Source organism: Rhinolophus sinicus, chromosome 3, assembly GCF_057876585.1.
Source record: "Rhinolophus sinicus isolate RSI-liver-muscle chromosome 3, RSI-T2T, whole genome shotgun sequence".
In the NCBI taxonomy this organism is placed as follows: domain Eukaryota; kingdom Metazoa; phylum Chordata; class Mammalia; order Chiroptera; family Rhinolophidae; genus Rhinolophus; species Rhinolophus sinicus.
In genome coordinates this window covers 143209438-143228480 of record NC_142503.1, presented here as the reverse complement: position 1 = coordinate 143228480, position 19043 = coordinate 143209438, and the positions used below count along the sequence as shown (strand labels likewise).

The 19043-nt window shown below is 35.0% G+C and overlaps 1 protein-coding gene across 2 annotated transcripts in view; it reads left to right on the top strand.

Annotated features, from left to right (window-relative positions):
- Positions 1-9747: 9747 nt before the first annotated feature.
- MYEF2 (myelin expression factor 2) overlaps positions 9748-19043 on the top strand; it is a 38296-nt gene continuing 29000 nt past the window's right edge. The window contains exons 1-5 of one of the 2 annotated variants that reach the window (XM_019730698.3): positions 9748-10062; positions 15429-15637; positions 16873-16925; positions 18162-18169; positions 18280-18373. In XM_019730698.3, the coding sequence (XP_019586257.1) occupies positions 9902-10062; positions 15429-15637; positions 16873-16925; positions 18162-18169; positions 18280-18373 (525 nt within the window). In that variant the 5' untranslated portion in view covers positions 9748-9901. The remainder of the gene's footprint in view (positions 10063-15428; positions 15638-16872; positions 16926-18161; positions 18170-18279; positions 18374-19043) is intronic. The other variant, XM_019730699.3, reaches the window with a different exon arrangement.

The following is a 19043-nucleotide window of genomic DNA, read 5'->3' as shown; positions in this document are numbered from 1 at the left end:
ATTAAATAAGTGTTAAGCTATCAGAAGAAAATTTCAATTTATATAACTACAGATCAGCTTTATTTCTAAACACTTTGCTTCCTTGTTTCTAATTCTATACACTATAAATAATGTCCCTTATATGATTAAGGTTTTTGTTATGTCAGAGAGTAGAAGTGTTAATTATCTACCTTGTTAGAGACATGGTAACTATAGAAATGTAAAGAACGTGACAGCTCTGCTTCAATGAATATAGTCTAGAATGGGGGAGTCACAGAGGAACTGAAAGCAAGAATTTCTTCTAATACGTCAGCTAAAAATTCTTTTCAAAGAAAAATTTTGCTTGCAATGAATTCTTGCCATTTTGGCTCCAGTTGACTCCTTGCTCTCAAGTTTTCTACAGAGGGGTCATCTCTTAAATTTATTAGACCAACATGTTACCTTCAGCTATTCATGGAAATCTACATCTCGTCTGGCTGAAGTTAGATTATTCTTTCAGAGCTAAATGTTTTAATGTAGCTGTGCCTTTTTATTTGAAATGTGCTATTTACTCAAACATTGGATATTACAACTTTCAAATGCAAAACTTTAAACAATGATTAAAGACAAAAATATATTACTTTTGTTATAAACATTTAAAGCATTAATCCAATGCTTATTTGGCTTTAGATGGTGTTAGATAATTATTAGCTATATCTAAAACTCACCTGTTTCTTTCTTTAAAAAAAAAAGCATTCCTACCTATTTTGAGTGTCATTTGTAGCTCCCCATACTTTTTTCCTACATACGAGTAAGTGGTTTTAATCTTTTTGGAGGATTAAAAATGGTTTTGAAATTCCAATAAGAAATATGTACCCTCTACCTAAAAATGCATATGTGCATATAATTTTCCTCATAACTCAGGGCATTGGAAGTCCATTTTTATAATCCCATAGTAATGGAAGGAGCGATTCAAAATTTCTGCTATAAATGAATGATCCATGGTCTCATTCTCAGTTTTGCAGCTAAGTATTGACTGGCTTAAAGTCCTGTTTTGTTTTTGTTTTGCCTCCTCATTTTGTTTTTGTTTTGCCTCCTCATTCTATTTGTTTCCCTTGGATTTCCTTTGAGATCAGATGGAGTCATTTTAACATCTGATCTCTAGCAAGTACCAATGCTGAACATGCTGAAACAGGATTAGAGAGTACAGTAATAGGAGGATTAGATTTGACTAGAAAATGGCTGTGTGGAATTTTTGTCAACAGTGAAGAGATTATCTAAGTGGACTCATAAGTGAATTGAGCATGATGACACTTTAGTGTAGGTAATGATCTAATGCTGGCCTATTGGACGAGTCCCATTGAAAATGAGATATTATGTTTTGCTGGTAAACTTCCCTGCAAAAAAAAATTCACTACATGTTTCAATTCGGAGTCATTTGTAAAGTTTTATTTAATTGGTTTTAATTTGACTGCCCCTAAGCCTTAAATTAATTAATTTAAAGTATATTTCAAGTCTTCTACTATATTTAGTGTTCAATCCAATGAATATGATAGGGTACCTTGGGCACAATCTCCACCAATGTGTGAGCCATAACTACAGTATAATATATTTATTTGGCTGAAGTTATTTTGCTGGGTTAAAGAAACAGAGAGACAAAAGCAGTTTATTCTGCTGCGGTCTATGTTTCTGTAATATGAGCTAGTTATTGGCAGATAGGGATGTCAATAAAATGTGGAAACCATTTGGCTTATACATGATTTTCTCCAGCACATTAGTGTTTTGTCTACCACATAAAAGAAGCTTAATTCTAAGTCCACTAACACAGCTGAATGCAGTGAGCTGTGGAGGAAAGCAGTCTTATACACACTGCCCATTCACTCCTCCTTCATCCTCTTGCCTCAATTTGGCCACATGCGGTCTTGAAGTGCATATTGAACAGTTGTTCCTGATCTTTGTGCATTTGCTCTTAGTTTCGTAATTGAACCTTTCCTTATACTTTTGCATAATTTTTCTTAATTAATTTTTTGTGAAGCTCTAGATATATTGTAATGTATATATTTAACTTGTATTTTTAACTGTGATAGTATTTTCGTTAGGTTTGTAAAGCTTTTTGTAGTGCTCTGGTTATGAAGTTGCATGGGTTTTACATTGGGTTTTTCCCCAGCATGATTTTCCCCTAAATCTTGCCAGTTATTTTTTTAATTGAATGGACTTTGTTTTTTAGAGTAGCTTTAGGATAACAGAAAAATCAAACAGAAAGTATGGAATATTCCTATATACCTCCTTCCCTCTTACCCCACAGTTTTATCCATTATTAACATCTTGCATTAATGTGGTGCATTTGTTACAACTAATGAATCAGTATTGATACCTTATTATTAACTAAAGTCCATATTTTACATATGAGTTTACTCTTTGTGTTGTTTAGCTCTACAGGTTTTGACAAATGTATAATGTCTTGTATCCACCATTATATATCATAACAAAATGGTTTCATTTCTCTAAATAATCCCTGTGTTCCATTTATTCATTCCTCCTCTTTCCACACTTCCCTGGTGAACCCCTGGAAACCACTGATCTTTTTATTGTCGCTATAGTTTTGTCTTTTCCAGAATGCAAGTATAGAGTCATACAGACTCTGTTACCTATTCAGACTGGCTTTTTTTCACTTAGCAGTATGCATTTAAGATTAGTCCTTGAATTTTCATGCCTTAATAGCTTATTTCTTTTTATCACTTTATACCATTCCATTGCATGGATATACCACAGTTGGTTTACCCATTTACCTATTGAAGGATATTTACTAATTTTGGAAATTATGAATTAAGATGCTAAAAACATACATGTGCAGATTTTTGTGTGAACATAAGTTTTCAGCTCATTTTGGTAAATAACTATGAGGGTGATTGCTTCATTGACTTGTAAAAGTATATTAAGCTTTGTCATACAGTTAAGAAACTGTCATACTGTCAAGAAACTGTCATACTGTCTTCCAAAGTTGCTGTACCATTATGCATTCCTATCAGCAATGAATGAGAGTTCCTATTGCTCCACATTCTTCATCAGCATTTGGTGCTGTCAGTGCTTTGGATGTTAGCCATTCTAATAACTATGTAGTGGTATCTCGTTGTTGTTTTCATTTTCAATTCTTTAATGACACAAAATATTGAACATCTTATGCTTATTATCCATTTGCCTATCTTTTTTCATGAGATGTCTGTTCAGATCTTTTCCCACTTTTTAATCGGATGGTTTGTTTTCTTAACATTGAATTTGAAGAGTTTTTTGTATATGTTGGATATGTGTCCTTTATCAGATATGTGTTTTGCAAGGGATTTTATCCCAGTCAAAGCTTGTCTTTTCATTTTCTTAGGTCACTAGTTATTTTTAGTACATGATTTTGTAGAACATGAGGTATTTTTTTTTTCGGGAATTCGTTCATTGTTAAAAAAGAAACGTTTGCATATTTGATATCAGATATCTAAAATTGAGCTAGCCAAATAAAACTCACACCTCTCATATTTTAAGCAAAGCTAAACTGAATGAGTATTTAGGAAAACACAGAGTCATGTTAGTCAACTATAGAAGACGATTGGAAAGGCCTGCAAAGGGCCTTATTTTTCAATGCTAGCTAAAAAGTCAGCATAAAATAAGTTGAAGTTAGTGGCTATTTGATAAAATAATACTTAAAATGTAAAGATTTTAATGAGAAAGTATAAACTTAATGTTTTGAAGACTGATTAAGAATTTTCATATAGTATTCTATATACAGTGCTCAGTTATTCTTATATGACTGTACCAGGACTTTAGATGATGCTCACAGCAATAAACAGTTGGGAAGAATAAGGTCTGATTTTCCAGAAATGTTTTTCACATTAGTTTCAAAAGAAGGCCAGGCGTAGAAATCTAGGTGCAAAGAAATGGGTCTTTATGCAAACCTGTATTTTCTCAATGACTTTGGGACTGTTAGAACATCTACCCTGACAGTACTACCATGAGTCTCCTTAGTAATCTGAAGGATATCTCAGGGAACTCACAATTGAGATTTGTTAAGGGAGTCAAGAGAATAACATAAGGTACAACTGTTTTTACATGCTTAATCTTATTTAGAGGTGCAGGCATTCTTAAATCTGACAGAAAGAATGAATTAATGATGAATGAACAAATGAATATAATAATTCTTTCCCATGTATTTGAGTACCTGAGAACATATACCAAATGTCATAGAAAGTGTGCCAAATATTACTTATTGATGCATCATCCTTACCCCTCTAAGCTTTCCCTTGTATGAGACATTTCTCAGACTCCATTGCTAGCAATATTCTAACTTGAACTGTACCAATAAGAGGCACTGGTGAAAATTTGAGTAGGAAGAGAAGAAGGAGAAACCATCTCAGCAGCAGTAAACTTGTTGATATCAACAAATGGCTGATGAGATGTTATGCTAGCAGCTTCTGGGTGTAAGAAAATTCTGAGACTTACTGCCACAGGCAACAAAGATCATTGGTGGTGTTTCCCCGTGATTCCTGCCCTTCCTAATTTTTCAAACTCTAGTAATCGCTTTTAAATCTTTGCTCCCCCAGCACTACTAATTATTGTGTAAACCGCTAAGTCTTTGTGCATTAAATCCTACATTAGATAACTACACTGTTTCACTTAATCTAAAGCTTTATATCTTTTTCTGGATGACTGCTGAATAAAGTAAGACATCAAAACCATGGAAATACACCTCATCAAGTTTGTTCATATACATAATGTGTGCATATATACATATATATTTATAGCATGTTTGAAGTTTGTGAATTGAAATGTAATGACATAAAATCACTTTAGCCTACTATTCTGCAATACACCATGAAAAATGTATCACCATTGTATACTACTGAAAAATCATTGCTTCTAACAAGCAGGGTTCACAATCAGCCATCCATCAGGAATGGTGTGACCCTTGTAAAAAGGGCTGCAAAATTGTAGAATTTTTGGAGTCCACATAACTTTTATTACAGTATATTTTTATAACTGTTCTATTTTATTATTATTGTTGTTAATCTCCTACTGTGCCTTATAAATTAGACTTTATCGTAGGCATGTATGTATAGGAAAAAACAGTATATATGTAAGGTTCAGTACTACCTGTGGTTTCAGGCATCCACTGAGGGTCTTGGAATATATTCCCTGTGGACAAGAGGGAACTGTTGTATATTTTGGATTAGGATACTAGACTTAGAATACTTAAAAATGTTACCGTATAATATTCGTGGCTTTGGACAGAGAAAACCCAATTCATGGAATTATTAAGGAGGAGAGAGTAATACGTACATAAGAAGAGAAATACGGCAGAACTCTTGAAAATTTGCTCTGCTGATCCTCCTTGTAATGGAGTTACTGGGCTGAGATTGAAGAAAAACTTAAGTAAAGAAATTTAATTTAATTTAAAAATATAAATTAAGTCCTTTAAATTAAGAAACTAGAATGTGAATAAAAAGTGAGTCTCAAATATCCAGGAATTAAAGGAATCTATAGTCTTCAAAGAAAAAAAAAAATCCCAATATTTCTTACAAAAATCAAAAATAAATCTGTTATTGGGCAATAACCTCAGCATTTTAATGCTGAAAAATGAAAAAAAAATTACCTAAAGAATTCAAGCAAAATCCTTGGTATTATCTGAATTATTTGAATAAGTGAGGTGAGAGTGGAATTTCTGCCTAGATTATTCAGATAATTGCCTTAATTCTAAACTTCACTTGGCCGGTAGAGATCTTCCTTCCAGATGTATTTTTAGAATGCTAAATGCTGAAAAATGGATTCTTAAATTAAGCAGAGCAATTTGGGGTGGGGATGCAGGGAAGAAATAGTAAATAATTGATTGTCAGAATAAGACTGTGCTTTTCTTTCTAGTGACAATAACCAACATCTACTTTTTCAACATAGAATGAACTTCTATGATGAAAAAGGGAACTACCTGTGGATTTCAAAAATAACTGCAGTATTTTTTAAAGTTATAAATTCATCTTAAGTTTTAATTCTCTAAAGTTTGGAAACTCAAGAGCTATATCCAGCCATTTAATTTTATAAAGCCAAGGAAACTGACTTAAAAATCATACTATACTTTTTGTTTGACTTCATAATTTTGGTCTTTGCCTTCCAATTCTTAATTATATATATATGTATGTATATATATACGAGTGGAAATGTTGTGTGAGAATTCTGAATAGAATCCTTCTTTGCTGGACTGCTCTGGCCTCCAATACTGACAAGATGCTTAGATCTCCAGCAGCCATCTTGGGCCATAGGGCGACCTTAAGAACGAAAGCCTCACACTAGGGTGCTAAAAGAAGGATCCTGAGTCCATGATGACTACGGAGCTACATACCTCTGGGATGTCTCCCTCTGCACTGATTTTTCTTAAGACAGTAACCACTTCTATCTTGTTTCATATACTATTATTTCCAGTCTCTGTTACTAGCAGGTGAACACCCTGTTTAAATGATACATATTAAATATTAATTGAAAATATTTGGGGATTTTAAATTTCTACATATGTATAATGGCTTTCTCTCTTACACACACTTACACATACACATTTCAATTAGAAGAAAAAAGTAAGTAGTTATGTGAAGTTGTGCTAGTAATACATTTTGTGTATTTGTAATGGGAACCATGAGAAGATAAAAGCTAAAGCATTAGTCAAGAGTTGTCCAGTACATATATGGACTTAAAAAAAGTAGAGGAAGAAAGAGAAAAATATAGAAATGGAATGTAGCAATAGGATGTTAACAGCTATTTTTTCCTTTTTTGCAGATTTAGCTAAGGTAAGTACAATATTAATAGTAAAAGAGGGAAGAAAGATTGATTAATCTATAGAGCAGTCAGATAGAGTGGTAAGGATTAATCATTTTCTCTTCAGAAGCTACCCCAATTCTCTCCATCTTTTAAGATCCAGCTCTTTTATGCAGCTCTCATGGATCCCCCTGTAGGAATTAACCTCTGCCCTTTATGCATTTATAGGACCAGGACGACAGCATAGTGAATGATGCTTTTGTTTTAGACACAGCATTTAAAAGGGTGCCAAAAAGCTCAACAATCAATATAAAAAATTTTTAATTAAAAAATTTCCAATTACAGATGACACTCAATATTATGTCAGTTTCAGGTGTACAGCATAGTGGTTAGACATTTACATAACTTACAAAGTGATCTCCCCAATAAGTTTAGTACCCACCTGACACCACAGTTATTACAATACTATTTACTATATTCCCTATGTTATACTTTACATACCCTTCACGATATTGTAATTGCCAATTTGTACTTCTTAATCCCTTTACCTTTTCACCCGGCTACCAACCTGCCCCCTATCCCCCGCAACCATCAGTTTTTTCTCTGTATCTGAGTTTTTGTTTTGTTCGTTCATTCATTGATTTTTAGATTCTACCTATAAGTGAAATCACATGGTATGTGTCTTTCTCTGTCTGACTTATTTCACTTAGCGTAATACCCTCTAGGTCCATCCACGCTGTTGCAAATAATGAGATTTCATTCTTTTTTCAAGGCCAAGTGATATTCCATTGCATATATGTACATCTTCTTTATTCAATCATCTATCAATGAACACTTAGGTTTCTTCTATATCTTGGCTATTGTAAATAATGCTGCAATGAACATATGGATGCATAAATCTTTTCAAATGTGTTTTGGATTTCTTCGGATAAATAGGCAGAAGTGGGATTGCTGGGTCATAAGGTAGTTCTATTTTAATTTCCGCTGTTTTCCATAGCGGCTGTGTCTACTGGCAATCCCACCAACAGTGCTGGAGAGTTTCCTTTTCTCCACATCCTTGCCAATAGTTGTTTGTTGATTTTTGATGATAGCCATTCTGACAGGTGTGAGGTGATAGCTCACTGTAGTTTTAATTTGCATTTCTCTGATGAATAGTGACCTAGAGCACAAGATAATTTAATGGAATATTTTAATTACCACAATACAGCATGCAGGCTGGTCTCCTGTTTTTGTAAAAAAATTTTAATTATACTTCACTTTTATTTCTATTACAGCACTCAAATAGTGCTTTTTATAAATGTACTATCCCAACAGGTCCATGCTAATTTTTGTATTCCTCATGCACTTACTACTCTGTTTTAATCATAAAGACCTTTTAAAATATTAAATTGGTTCAATTGAAGGATTTTGCAAGAATATACTGTACTAGGGACTATAGGGTTAAGTTTGCATCATTAAATTCAACTATAGCAAATGAATAACAGAGAGTGATGAATGTTTTGAAAATACTTATAATTCAGTTCTTGAGAAAAACCTCAAGATTCACTTTGACTAAAACCCTGCCCAGCCTGGAGAGATAGGGAATTATAATACTACTTTATATTCATATAGCACTTTGCCCTACATAAAGTGCTTTCTTTTAATCCTCACCTGAATCCTGCAAGGTAAGTGTTATTATCCTTATTTATTATGGAGAGATTGAGAAGTTAAGTGACTTGCCCAAGGAGTTACAGGCAGAAAGTGGAAGAGCTGGGATTCTAACCCACACTTTCTGTGTCAAAATCACATACACTTCTGCTTCTCCAAATACTAAGTTTTAGGATTGACTGAGGAGAAGCAATTTGTGCAACTACAGTAGCATGTGTTCTGTTTATGGAACAATGTCGGTAGCACCTTAAACAGTAGTATTTTACCAAGTGTACTCATTATGATTAAAATTGTTCTGAGTTTTATGTGTGTATGCTTGATGAAGTAGCTCAACTCTTTCAGCATCGGATCGAATGTTTTATGGTTAAGGGCAGAAACCTACATATTGAAATATCAAAGACCAGGGGCAAATTGAGGAAATCATGCTAATACTTGAGTGTGTTTCTAACTACAACTTTATCACGAATGTGTGTGATATTCTGCAAAGCATAGAAATCATACATGTTTCCTTCTTTATGAAAATAAACATTTGGGAAAGTTTTTGAACTTTTCAGCTGATAAAAGTTATTTCAATGTGAAATCATAGTACTTTAGAGTTGGGAGTTTATTAAGTTTAATGGAAAAGGGGGAAAAAAATCTATGACTATATTTTAAAACTCCACATGGTAATTAAATTTGTTAGAGGGCCTATAACTGCTTCAAATATAATTTCCTTCAGCATATAATAAACACATAACCAAAACCCAACATGTAATCTAATATTATAAAAATTATAGATTCTCTCCATTGATTGTTGCCCGGAGAATTAAAAACTTCAGTCTTCTTTTTATAAACTGATAGATGAGTGCCAGGGAAAGCCTCATTGTCAAGAAAACCAGAACTCAAAAGAAATTCAAAGCCATTCACTTTGGTTAATTGCAACCAGTCATCAATTATTATTTATTGAATGTCCGCAGGGTGCCTAAGCATTGAAGTGGCAAGTGACTTATTTGCATTATTCAAAGGATTTCTAACAGGAGCCTGAAGAGTTGCAGACGTCTTTAAGAGGTAAATTGGTGTGTGCTTCTCTAATTTAAAATGCCCCTACGTGAATGAATTGAATAGTCTGGGTTTCAGAGCTCTAGAGGTTTCTAACACCCAGAGATGACTTTTGTAAGCGAAGACCCCACTGGGTGCCAAACGACATGCCGGCGGTGGGCAGAACATGGCCCCACCAAGAGCTCCTGGACCAGTCAAGACCTCCCCAGCCGGGATGAGGGCCGACTGCAGCAATGGCGTCCGTGACCCGCCACCCCGTCCCTCCCCTCCCCTCCCCCACCTCGCACTCCCACCCCCACCCCCGGCTCACACCATCTCCCAGTCGCCGGGCCCCGACTGGTTCTCGCGAGATCCGGGCAACTGAGCGCTCGGGGCCTTTTCAAATCGGGATCCGTTACCGCTTCCCCAGCCGCCGCCATTGTCGCGCTCGGAGCCCCTCAGCGCAGGCGGCTGAGGCGGAGGCAGTGGCGGCGGGATGGCTGACGCCGACAAGCCCGAGGTGCCCGGGGCCACTGGCGACGACAGCCTGCATCTGCAGCCCGCGGAGCCCCCGGGCGAGCCGCGGCGAGAACCGCACACGCCGGAGACGGAGAAGCAGCCTCCTCAGCTCAGCAGCAGCTCCAATGGCGTTAAAATGTATTGTCTTTTCCTCCCGGGACCGGGACGAGGTCGGGGGCGGGAAGTCGGCCTGGGGGGCCCGAGGCCGGCCTGGGCCTCGGTCGGGGACAACCGCCCTCGGGCGGTGGGTGAGGGGAGGAGCAGGTGCAGCTGGGCCGCTCCCGGGCCCTACCCGCCTGCCCCCGGGCTGGGCGGGCTGGGGTGCGGCCGGGGGGCCGGCGCCCCCACCCCCATTTCTGGCCGGAGACCACGGGTCAACCTCTCTTCCCTGACTGCGGCTGGAGAACATTTGAGCACAGCTCAGCGGCCACCACGGTTTGCTGGAAAATGGTCCCCCTTTTAAAGGCCAGTAGTTAGTGTTCATCACTAGGGAGTATCTAGGGATGACATCATCGGACATTTCCTCCTAACCACGGAGAACGTCTTTAAAAGGAATATACCTCTATTTCCTTGGCCTCATTCTGAGGTTTATAAGTTCAGTGGTTTGTTGTTGTTTTTCTAATGTATATATTAGTTTCTGAAGTGATATATACCAAGAGGAACTTTAGTAAATGTGCTGTTAGACCGAATCCGTTGTATTACCCTTGAATTGGAAAGAAGTACTTTAAAAAGGAAAATGTGCCTTGCTTCCCCTCCCTGGCCCCCAAATGTTTGTCAGCCCAGCAGGCCACTTAAAGAACAACAAAAACTCACCGTGTGATGGTAGGTTCTTAATTTTAGTATAAAGATAAGATGTTTTTAATTGAAGAAAATCCACTACCTTTAAGATTCTAGCTGTCATTAGTGCCTATAAAGAATTTAGTCGACTCGAATCCATAATATCTAGTTACTCTAAGGGCATGTTATGCTCCCCTTTGTTCTTGTTCTATGGGGGGATATGAAGTCAGGCATTTATTTGCATATGCCCAGCTCTTTAAACCTGAAGTTGAAAGTATTGTTGTTATTTAGTGAAAAACATAATTTTCCTTCTCTCAGTTATGCCTCAGAGTAGAAAGCAGTGAACACATGCTCATACTAAAATAGGTAAGGGAAATGTTCTCTTCCTTTGCATAAAAGTGTTTGAAACGCTGTGGTAAACCTGGACCAGTCTATGTAAGAGTTGGTTGCACATAAGGTAGCTCTACCAGCTTGGTTATGACACTGTTGCTCTCGATTGGGTTTGAGTAGGATAGGCAGTATCTTTAGGCAGAATAGAGGTGCAGGTGTAAGAGATTCCACCTCAGTGGAATTTGTTCCTAGGTGGAAAAGACCTCAGTAACTGAGAAACCAAAAGGGAGTGAAGCGCTTTCTACCATGCCTGTCAAAATGTGGGCTTTCAGGATTTTGGCATCATAAAATGAATGAAAACCAGTGAAATGATAAATTTAAAATACAAAAAACATCTAAACTTGGGTCTGCCACCCTTTTCTCCTGAACAAAAAGTACAGCCTTGAATTACAAACAGAAGGCCCACTATACTTGGATATGATCAATTGAATAGTGTCTGTACAGGTGAAGCTGGTGTCTAAACCTCCATCAGATCTTACCCTTTTTAAAGTCTCATTGTGGTTTAGCTAGACAGGAGAGGGGAGAGGTGGACAAAGAATCCCTTTAACTTCTAATTGAGGAAAAGGAGAATATAAGGTGATGAAAAGAAATGTTACTACTAAATACACATGAAGATTCTTTTCATATTGCTTGTAATTCATCTCCTGTCTTCTTTTCCCAGAAGTTGAGTGAAGAGACCAGTTTACTCTTGGGGGTTTCTTGTACTGTTTATTCCATAAGAACATATAATGAATGAATGGTCCACCATGGATCACTCACACTAAATAACTAGGGACATTTACTTGTATCAACCTAATAACCTTATTTTTTTCTTTTTTGATCCTGTGAACCAACTGGAGTAGTTAACAACTCACACATAAACTTCAGTTGATTTCCATGTTTTTAATGATAAGAATTCATAGAGATGACAAAAATGACCAAATATTGCCATAAAATATATATTACTTAGACGTGAACACAGTGCCTCTTGTTAAGATTGAAATGACTTTTGGCTAAAGTTAATTCATAGTCATTGAGGATGGAGACCACCCTGTATTATTCATCTTTGTATCTCCAAGGCCTTATGTTTAAAAGGCCCAATAAATATTTGTTTAAGAAATGCGGAAGTGAACTTTTATGATCATGAAACTCATATACAGAGGATTTAGTTGGCATGTTCCCATCTTTTGATAAGAATTTAAAGATGTTTTCCTAAGTGTAGTCTTTTTCTTTATGCCAAAATGGTATACTAGCTCTCCTTACGTGTGTAGGAGAAACAACAATATTGTTACAAGTCTTCATCATTCAAGTGTGGTTATGTAAGTAACACCTTGGAGTCTATGGAGATTGAAAGTTACATTAGACCACGTATAAAATATTAAGCCCTGGAGCAAGGTGAAGTGATTGAAGTAGAGTATTATTTTTTTATCATATTAGGAGTAAAGAGTGGAACTGGGTGTAGTTTTGCATTTCATGTGTAGCACCGTGTTTCCCCGAAAATAAGACCTACCCTGAAAATAAGCCCCGGTTAGGATTCAAAGCCAGATGGACTCATTTAGTACGTTATGGTGATGTTCCAGAAGAAGATGACATGACTGTATTTGAATAAATGTAGATGGTTGTACATGGAAAAATAAGACATCCCTTGAAAATACACCCTCATGCGTCTTTTGGAGCAAAAATTAATGTAAGACCTGGTCTTAGTTTTGGGGAAACACAGTATAAGACCCGGTCTTATTTTCGGGGAAACACGGCATTATGCTTTTTAAATCACATATTAAAACTATGTTTTCTTATCTGATGTTCAATATCGATTTTTCAAAAATATATGTTATAATTTGGGTAGGCATAGTTCAGTCTTATGAATAGATAACATTTTTATGACTTAGAATAGTCACAGTCTGTATTTCAAGTACATTAAGGAGAGGATTTGCCTAAATGAATAGTTTGGGAATTATTACATGAATAGTTTGTGAATTATTATTATTACATTGGGAATTATTACGTGGGTATAGTGCCAATATTTTAATATTGTGTAGCATCATTTCCTGAAGAGTTTTCACATATATTTTTACTGTCTTTCATACTGTATGTAGGACATAGAAAGAGTTCAGAAATTGAGTAAATATAGCTTAGTTTCTTAATCAGACTGTACCTCTAGCCACTAAATTGGTCTATAGATAGTTTTAATTTATGCATTGTAGATGAGCAGTTCAGCAGTATCTTTAAGATGCCACTAATAAGGAAAATTTGAAGAAATTGCTTTCTTTGGTCATCTGTTGAATGAATATTTTAAAAAGGGTATCCTACATAATATTAGTGCCTTTTTTTTTTTTTTTTTTACATATTGTATGATTTAACTTATATGAAGGTTAGAAAACACAAACTAAACTAGAATGACGGAAGGCAGATCAGTCATTGCCTGGGGACAAAGGAAGGGATAGGGAGGGATGGTAGGGAAGGGTTACAAAGGCACATGAAGAAACTTGGGAGGAATGGATATGTTCATTATCTTGAGTATGGTGATGGTTTCACAGGTGATAATACAGCTTTTTAATTGAATTGTCAGATTGTGCTTACAACATCCATGTAAGAATAGAAGAATATAGCGAGTACTTAAGAACATTGTGCAATTTTCAAAATTGGTTTCATTCAGGAAGAAAATAAAAATAGGTAGGGGAGTGGTATTTAGCTAGTGACCATATGAGTATGGATGTCTATTGACCTGAATAGAGACTTAGTTATTTTAAAAAAAACATTAATTGAATTCTGCGTACTATATAAAAGTGTTCTTTGGAGGATTAAAAAGAAAAGTTTGATCTTCTGCCTACTACTATACTCATAAATCAGAGAAAAGGCCTCTGTGCCTTTTGGCTGCTTACTGTCATTTTCAGAAGTGACTCTGTTTAGACAGGTAGGTACTTGCTAAAGTTGGACAGGTGAGATGATCTCTTCCAGGATGTGCCATTTATGATGAGGGAAGATGTTTGATAGTGAAGGTGTCCCTGTCAAGGTCTGAAACAGTGGCAAAGCGAGTTTGGCTCTAATGTCTCTTGATTTTAGCAGTTTTTCTGGCAGAGAGCAGTACCATCTGTGCTCAGATGAATATGGATTCTTAATTGACTGTTCCCTCATTCAAGAATTAATATTTATCGAGCACGTGTTCTGTGTAGTTAGATGCTACTGATACCAATGCAGGTAGTTTTTGTGTTCATAGAGTTTTACAAAGTACAACATATTTATGGCTGTGTTGTTACCTGCTCAGAAAAGTAGTGTCTAAAAAGTTCAGTATATCATGGAATGAGTAGTGGGTGGAGCACTGCAGTGTATAGATTCCCACAATTGCTTGGCCTAGGAGATAATTTAGAGCCTGGGTCATGAAACCTGGTTGGTTGTCAGAATAATCCAGGAAGCTTTAAAAGATTTAGATTCCTGGGTGTCATTCCTAGAGATTTTAATTAGTATCTGTTTGTGAAAATTTGCTTTAAAGATCAAAGTTTTAATTAAATAGTTTTAAATTCACTAGAGTAATTTAAAATAAATTTATTCTTTTTCTGTAAAAAATTCCTTTTGAAAAGTAAATTGCATTTTTAAAATATTCAGATTTTTATCTATAGGATTTACTTTAAGTGTATACTTATATCATGCAGATGATTGGTGGATAGCATCATATATTTGCTTTGTTATTACAGTTTTATGAATTAAATATTTTTTCAGTTAGAGCCCCATTATAAAGTAAATTTATAAAATTCTGGTCCATGTTGCATTTAAGTACTGCTTCCCTTCTCCACCCTACCCCCCCATTATAGGTAATACTGCTAATAAAAATGGCATAATTCTATGAAGTACCCTATCTTAGTTTGTAGGTTAGAACATTGAAAATGTTGAGTATGAAAATATTAGGATACCTTATCAATTTTCTGTGTTGACCAAAACTGAAAATAGAAAAAATTTTATAAATTCGTTTTTTTAGAGTTCTGAATAAAGCCCAGAAAGTTAATTCCCCATTAAAGGTGGCAGTTTTACATACTGTAGGAATAAAATCACTCATTTCCCCCTCTTGTTAAGTTCTAATAACATTTATTAACTATTAGGATGGGAAAAACTGAGTGATGCTGCAGCTATTTATTATGGAAGAAAAGATTGTGAATAGAAGTTTGGTAATCTGCCCAAGTCCTAGCTTTGAGATGGCATTGGGAAATTTCAAAGCCAGCAGTGTGACCCTCCAGCTACGTTGTTGAGATCTAAGTGGAGAGTTTTGTGAGGTGAGATGATAAATATTGAATATTTAATATAGACTTCCATTATTAGAAATGTGACTGGGGTATTCTTTTTGTTGTTTTGTTTTTAATTCATAGGGAGAATGATGAATCAGTAAAAGAAGAGAAATCTGAATTAAAAGAAAAATCTACAGGAAATAAGAAGGCCAATAGATTTCATCCTTATTCGAAAGACAAGAATTCAGGCATTGGAGAAAAGAAAGGTCCAAATCGTAACAGAGTTTTCATTAGCAACATCCCATATGACATGAAATGGCAAGCTATTAAAGATCTAATGAGAGAAAAAGGTAACCAGCTCTGATAAACTGACTGTTGGATAATCTTTATATAGAAGGGGGAGGGAACTAAACAAAATTTTTTATTCCTCTGAGCCACAGACCCAAGAATCAATTTTTGTTTATTTCTTGACACATGAATTAACTTTTTCCTCTTCTTTCACTTGATGCAATTTCATTATAAGGTAGTATGGATAAATGAAGTTTTTTTTTTGTTTTTGTTTTTTTGTTATTTCAGTGGGATAGTAGCAAGCCAGCATATGCATGCCACCAAGAATTTTGTTAACGTGATTGCTTTGTCTAGTTGAAGTTTTTATAGATTTTTAAAGGACTATTGCATTAGTTAAGCAATACATTTAGCTGTTAAAGACTGAACAATAAGGTCTGATTATTTTTTTCCAAAAGCTGTTTTGTTATTATCTTGGTGGAGTCTGGAATCTGCCTGTGGAATTCATTTTGTGTGCATTGTCATGAATGCCATGATGCTGTCTCTTCAGTTCTATATTAAAATTGCGTTACTGCTGTTGCAGTTTTGTTTTCAGAATAATCTGAAAACTTTCATTTTATATACATGGTTGGTTTTGGGGGAAAATAATTTTCATACTTGATTTTGTAAAAGTTAGTTTTGTTATCTCTTGAAAAACTGAGTTTCAACAGTCCAGAAAACTATGTACTTGGTTTTGAGGCTGATCTCTTCTAATAAATTTTTTAAAAATTGCATTGGTGTATCTGTTGTAAGGTGACAACTATTTGATTGGTTTTATTCATTGACTATTTAGAAAGTGTGTGGCTTGCTGTGAAGCATGACTTGTAAATTTAGCTTACTGATGGCAAACATGATTGAAGACATTCAGGTAGGAAGTCACCTTAAAACAGCTGTTGTGTGTAGGCGACTAAAGTTATTTGAAAAGTGCTAATGTTGATGTTTTTAATATGATAGGCTAAGGGACTATTTGTATGTATATGTGCATTTGTTCACCAACTATATCATGCTGGCCAAAATATGATCTGTAGTATGAATTAGGTTAATATGGTTGTTAGCTTTTTTAGAGAATGTGGATGATGTACATTTCTGAAAATTAGTTAAATTTACATAGCCATTGACAGGAGGTACGTTGGTCTGGTTTTGATTGTTGGTGAATAATAGGTGCCTTTCTGTAGAGTTGTGCACAGGTGTGCAGTAAAGCAAGACATTGGTGTTTAAATGTATTGTTTCTTGGTATCTTCCTTTTGTATGTCTTATGTAGTTGGTGAGGTTACATACGTGGAGCTCTTTAAGGATGCGGAAGGAAAATCAAGGGTAAGTGCTGTGGGCAATCATCTGCTTGAGGTTTAAAAGTTCCTCAGCAGTTTACTTTTCGTATAATACTTGTACCAGTTTTTGGAAACTTAAGTTTCATTTTGTTTTACTTTATTATACAAGAATTGAGGCTTTATACTAGCAAGTCTGACACACAGATCAAGCTAGCTGCCTGGAAGGGATGGGTTTTATAAATACTCACAAAGGGCATTCACTTTTTTAATGCTCTAAGGTAATGCTGCTTTTTAGCAAATAGAGTTAATGTAGGATTTTTTTTTGTTGTGTTTTGATGTCTTCAAGGATATTTTAACAGTCACTGAATTGATAATATTCCTTAAGAGTTCTATGAGAAGCCTATAGCTTAAAGGTGTTAATTCAGAATGTATGTTTGAAATTTGTAATGAAAAACTTAATTTGGTAGCCTGCAGGACTACATAAGAGGCAGTGTTCTGACCAATTGGTATGGATGACACTGATGATTAAATTGACATAGAAGGAATTGGGTGATAGTCGATTTTGGTTTTTAGCAACAAGAAAGAATATACTGAAGAAGAACACAATGGAAAGCTCTTAACCATTTTAATTATATTAGCAAAAACCAGTTGGGTGCATAAAAAATAAAAACTTTGTCATTACATTCAGTGGCACTTTGACAATAACAATGACAAAGAATTATTTAAAAAATGATACTACTAATTTGTTTCTTTAGCATAGGTGACTGTTTTTACATGTTTAAAACTGGATGCTGTTAAATTATGTGCAGCCAGTTTTCTCTGAGAACTTTGTTAAAAGTGAGATTAATATTTCCTATTTTGATTTTAATAAAATTGAAAAATATACATTAAAATCTACTTGTGCACAATACGTCTTTTGAAAATACTTATAACTATGTAAGGATAAGTGTATTAGAGCCTTCTGTTATTTCTTTTAAGTACTTTTGATTGAATTTGTGCAATGACATTGTATTAGTTTTATCTTGAGGAGTCATCTAAAAGTAAAAATGTGCTTCAAGAGTGTATGTTAAATCCTACTATCTGAAATAGAGACATTTAAAAATTTACAGAAAATTTGTGGTCACTTGCCTGTTATGTTCTGGAGGTGTAAAAGACAAAAGAAAAATTGACTGTATTATTGATTGCTTTTAATGACTTAAATGTTAGACTCTACCATTAACTTCGTCTACTGACCTAAAACCTTTTTTCTTTTGCATATATTGACATATCTACTTGGATGTAGGGTTGTGGGTAAGAATTTTTTTTTTTTTTTTTAAGTATCTTAAGTCAAATTTAAATTTCTGATTGGGGAAAAAAACTTTAGTACATAAAACTTTTCTATAATTTTTTTCCCCATTAAGGGTGGTTGAATTCAAAGATGAAGAATTTGTAAAGAAAGCCCTAGAAACCATGAACAAATATGATCTTAGTGGAAGACCCCTGAATATTAAAGAGGTAAGATTGCTTATATTTTAAATAAACATTTGGATATAAGGACATGTTTTCTTTGGATTTTCATCTTTGGTAATGTATTTATCTGACCACAACATTTTTGTTTTTTTAACATTGATGCTTATTAAAGCATTATGTATTGATGATAGTTTTGCTTGTACGTGATTTTCCATTTGCCCTTAAGCAGTTAGCCTGTATATTTGATTTGTTCCAAGTTATTAGAAGCAGACGTATGTGATTTAAAACAACTTCAGGACCCAGAAATTTAAAGATGACTCACTTTAGGTGCTGACTTTATTTGGTACATACATTTTCAATTTTTAGATGGTGTAGTTTTAAGTTGACAAATATAGTAGATATTCTTGTAGTTGATAAAGTTTGCTTAATAATACAAATACCTTATGGATTTGAATAAAATTGATACTCACTTTTAATAATATTAACCTGAAACTGTGCCAGATTAAAATTTAAGGAAAATCTAACTCTGTTAGTGAAATTTATAACTGGAACTTGGAAACCCCTAAAATGGAGATGTTCCTTTGTATAGAATTGTTGCAATATAAATATGTTGATAAAGGAATAATCAGAAGGTACATAAAAAACTATGCACAGTTAGGTACAATTGACCGTAGAAATGATTAGCTTGAATAGCAGTCATTTTCATATCTTTTAG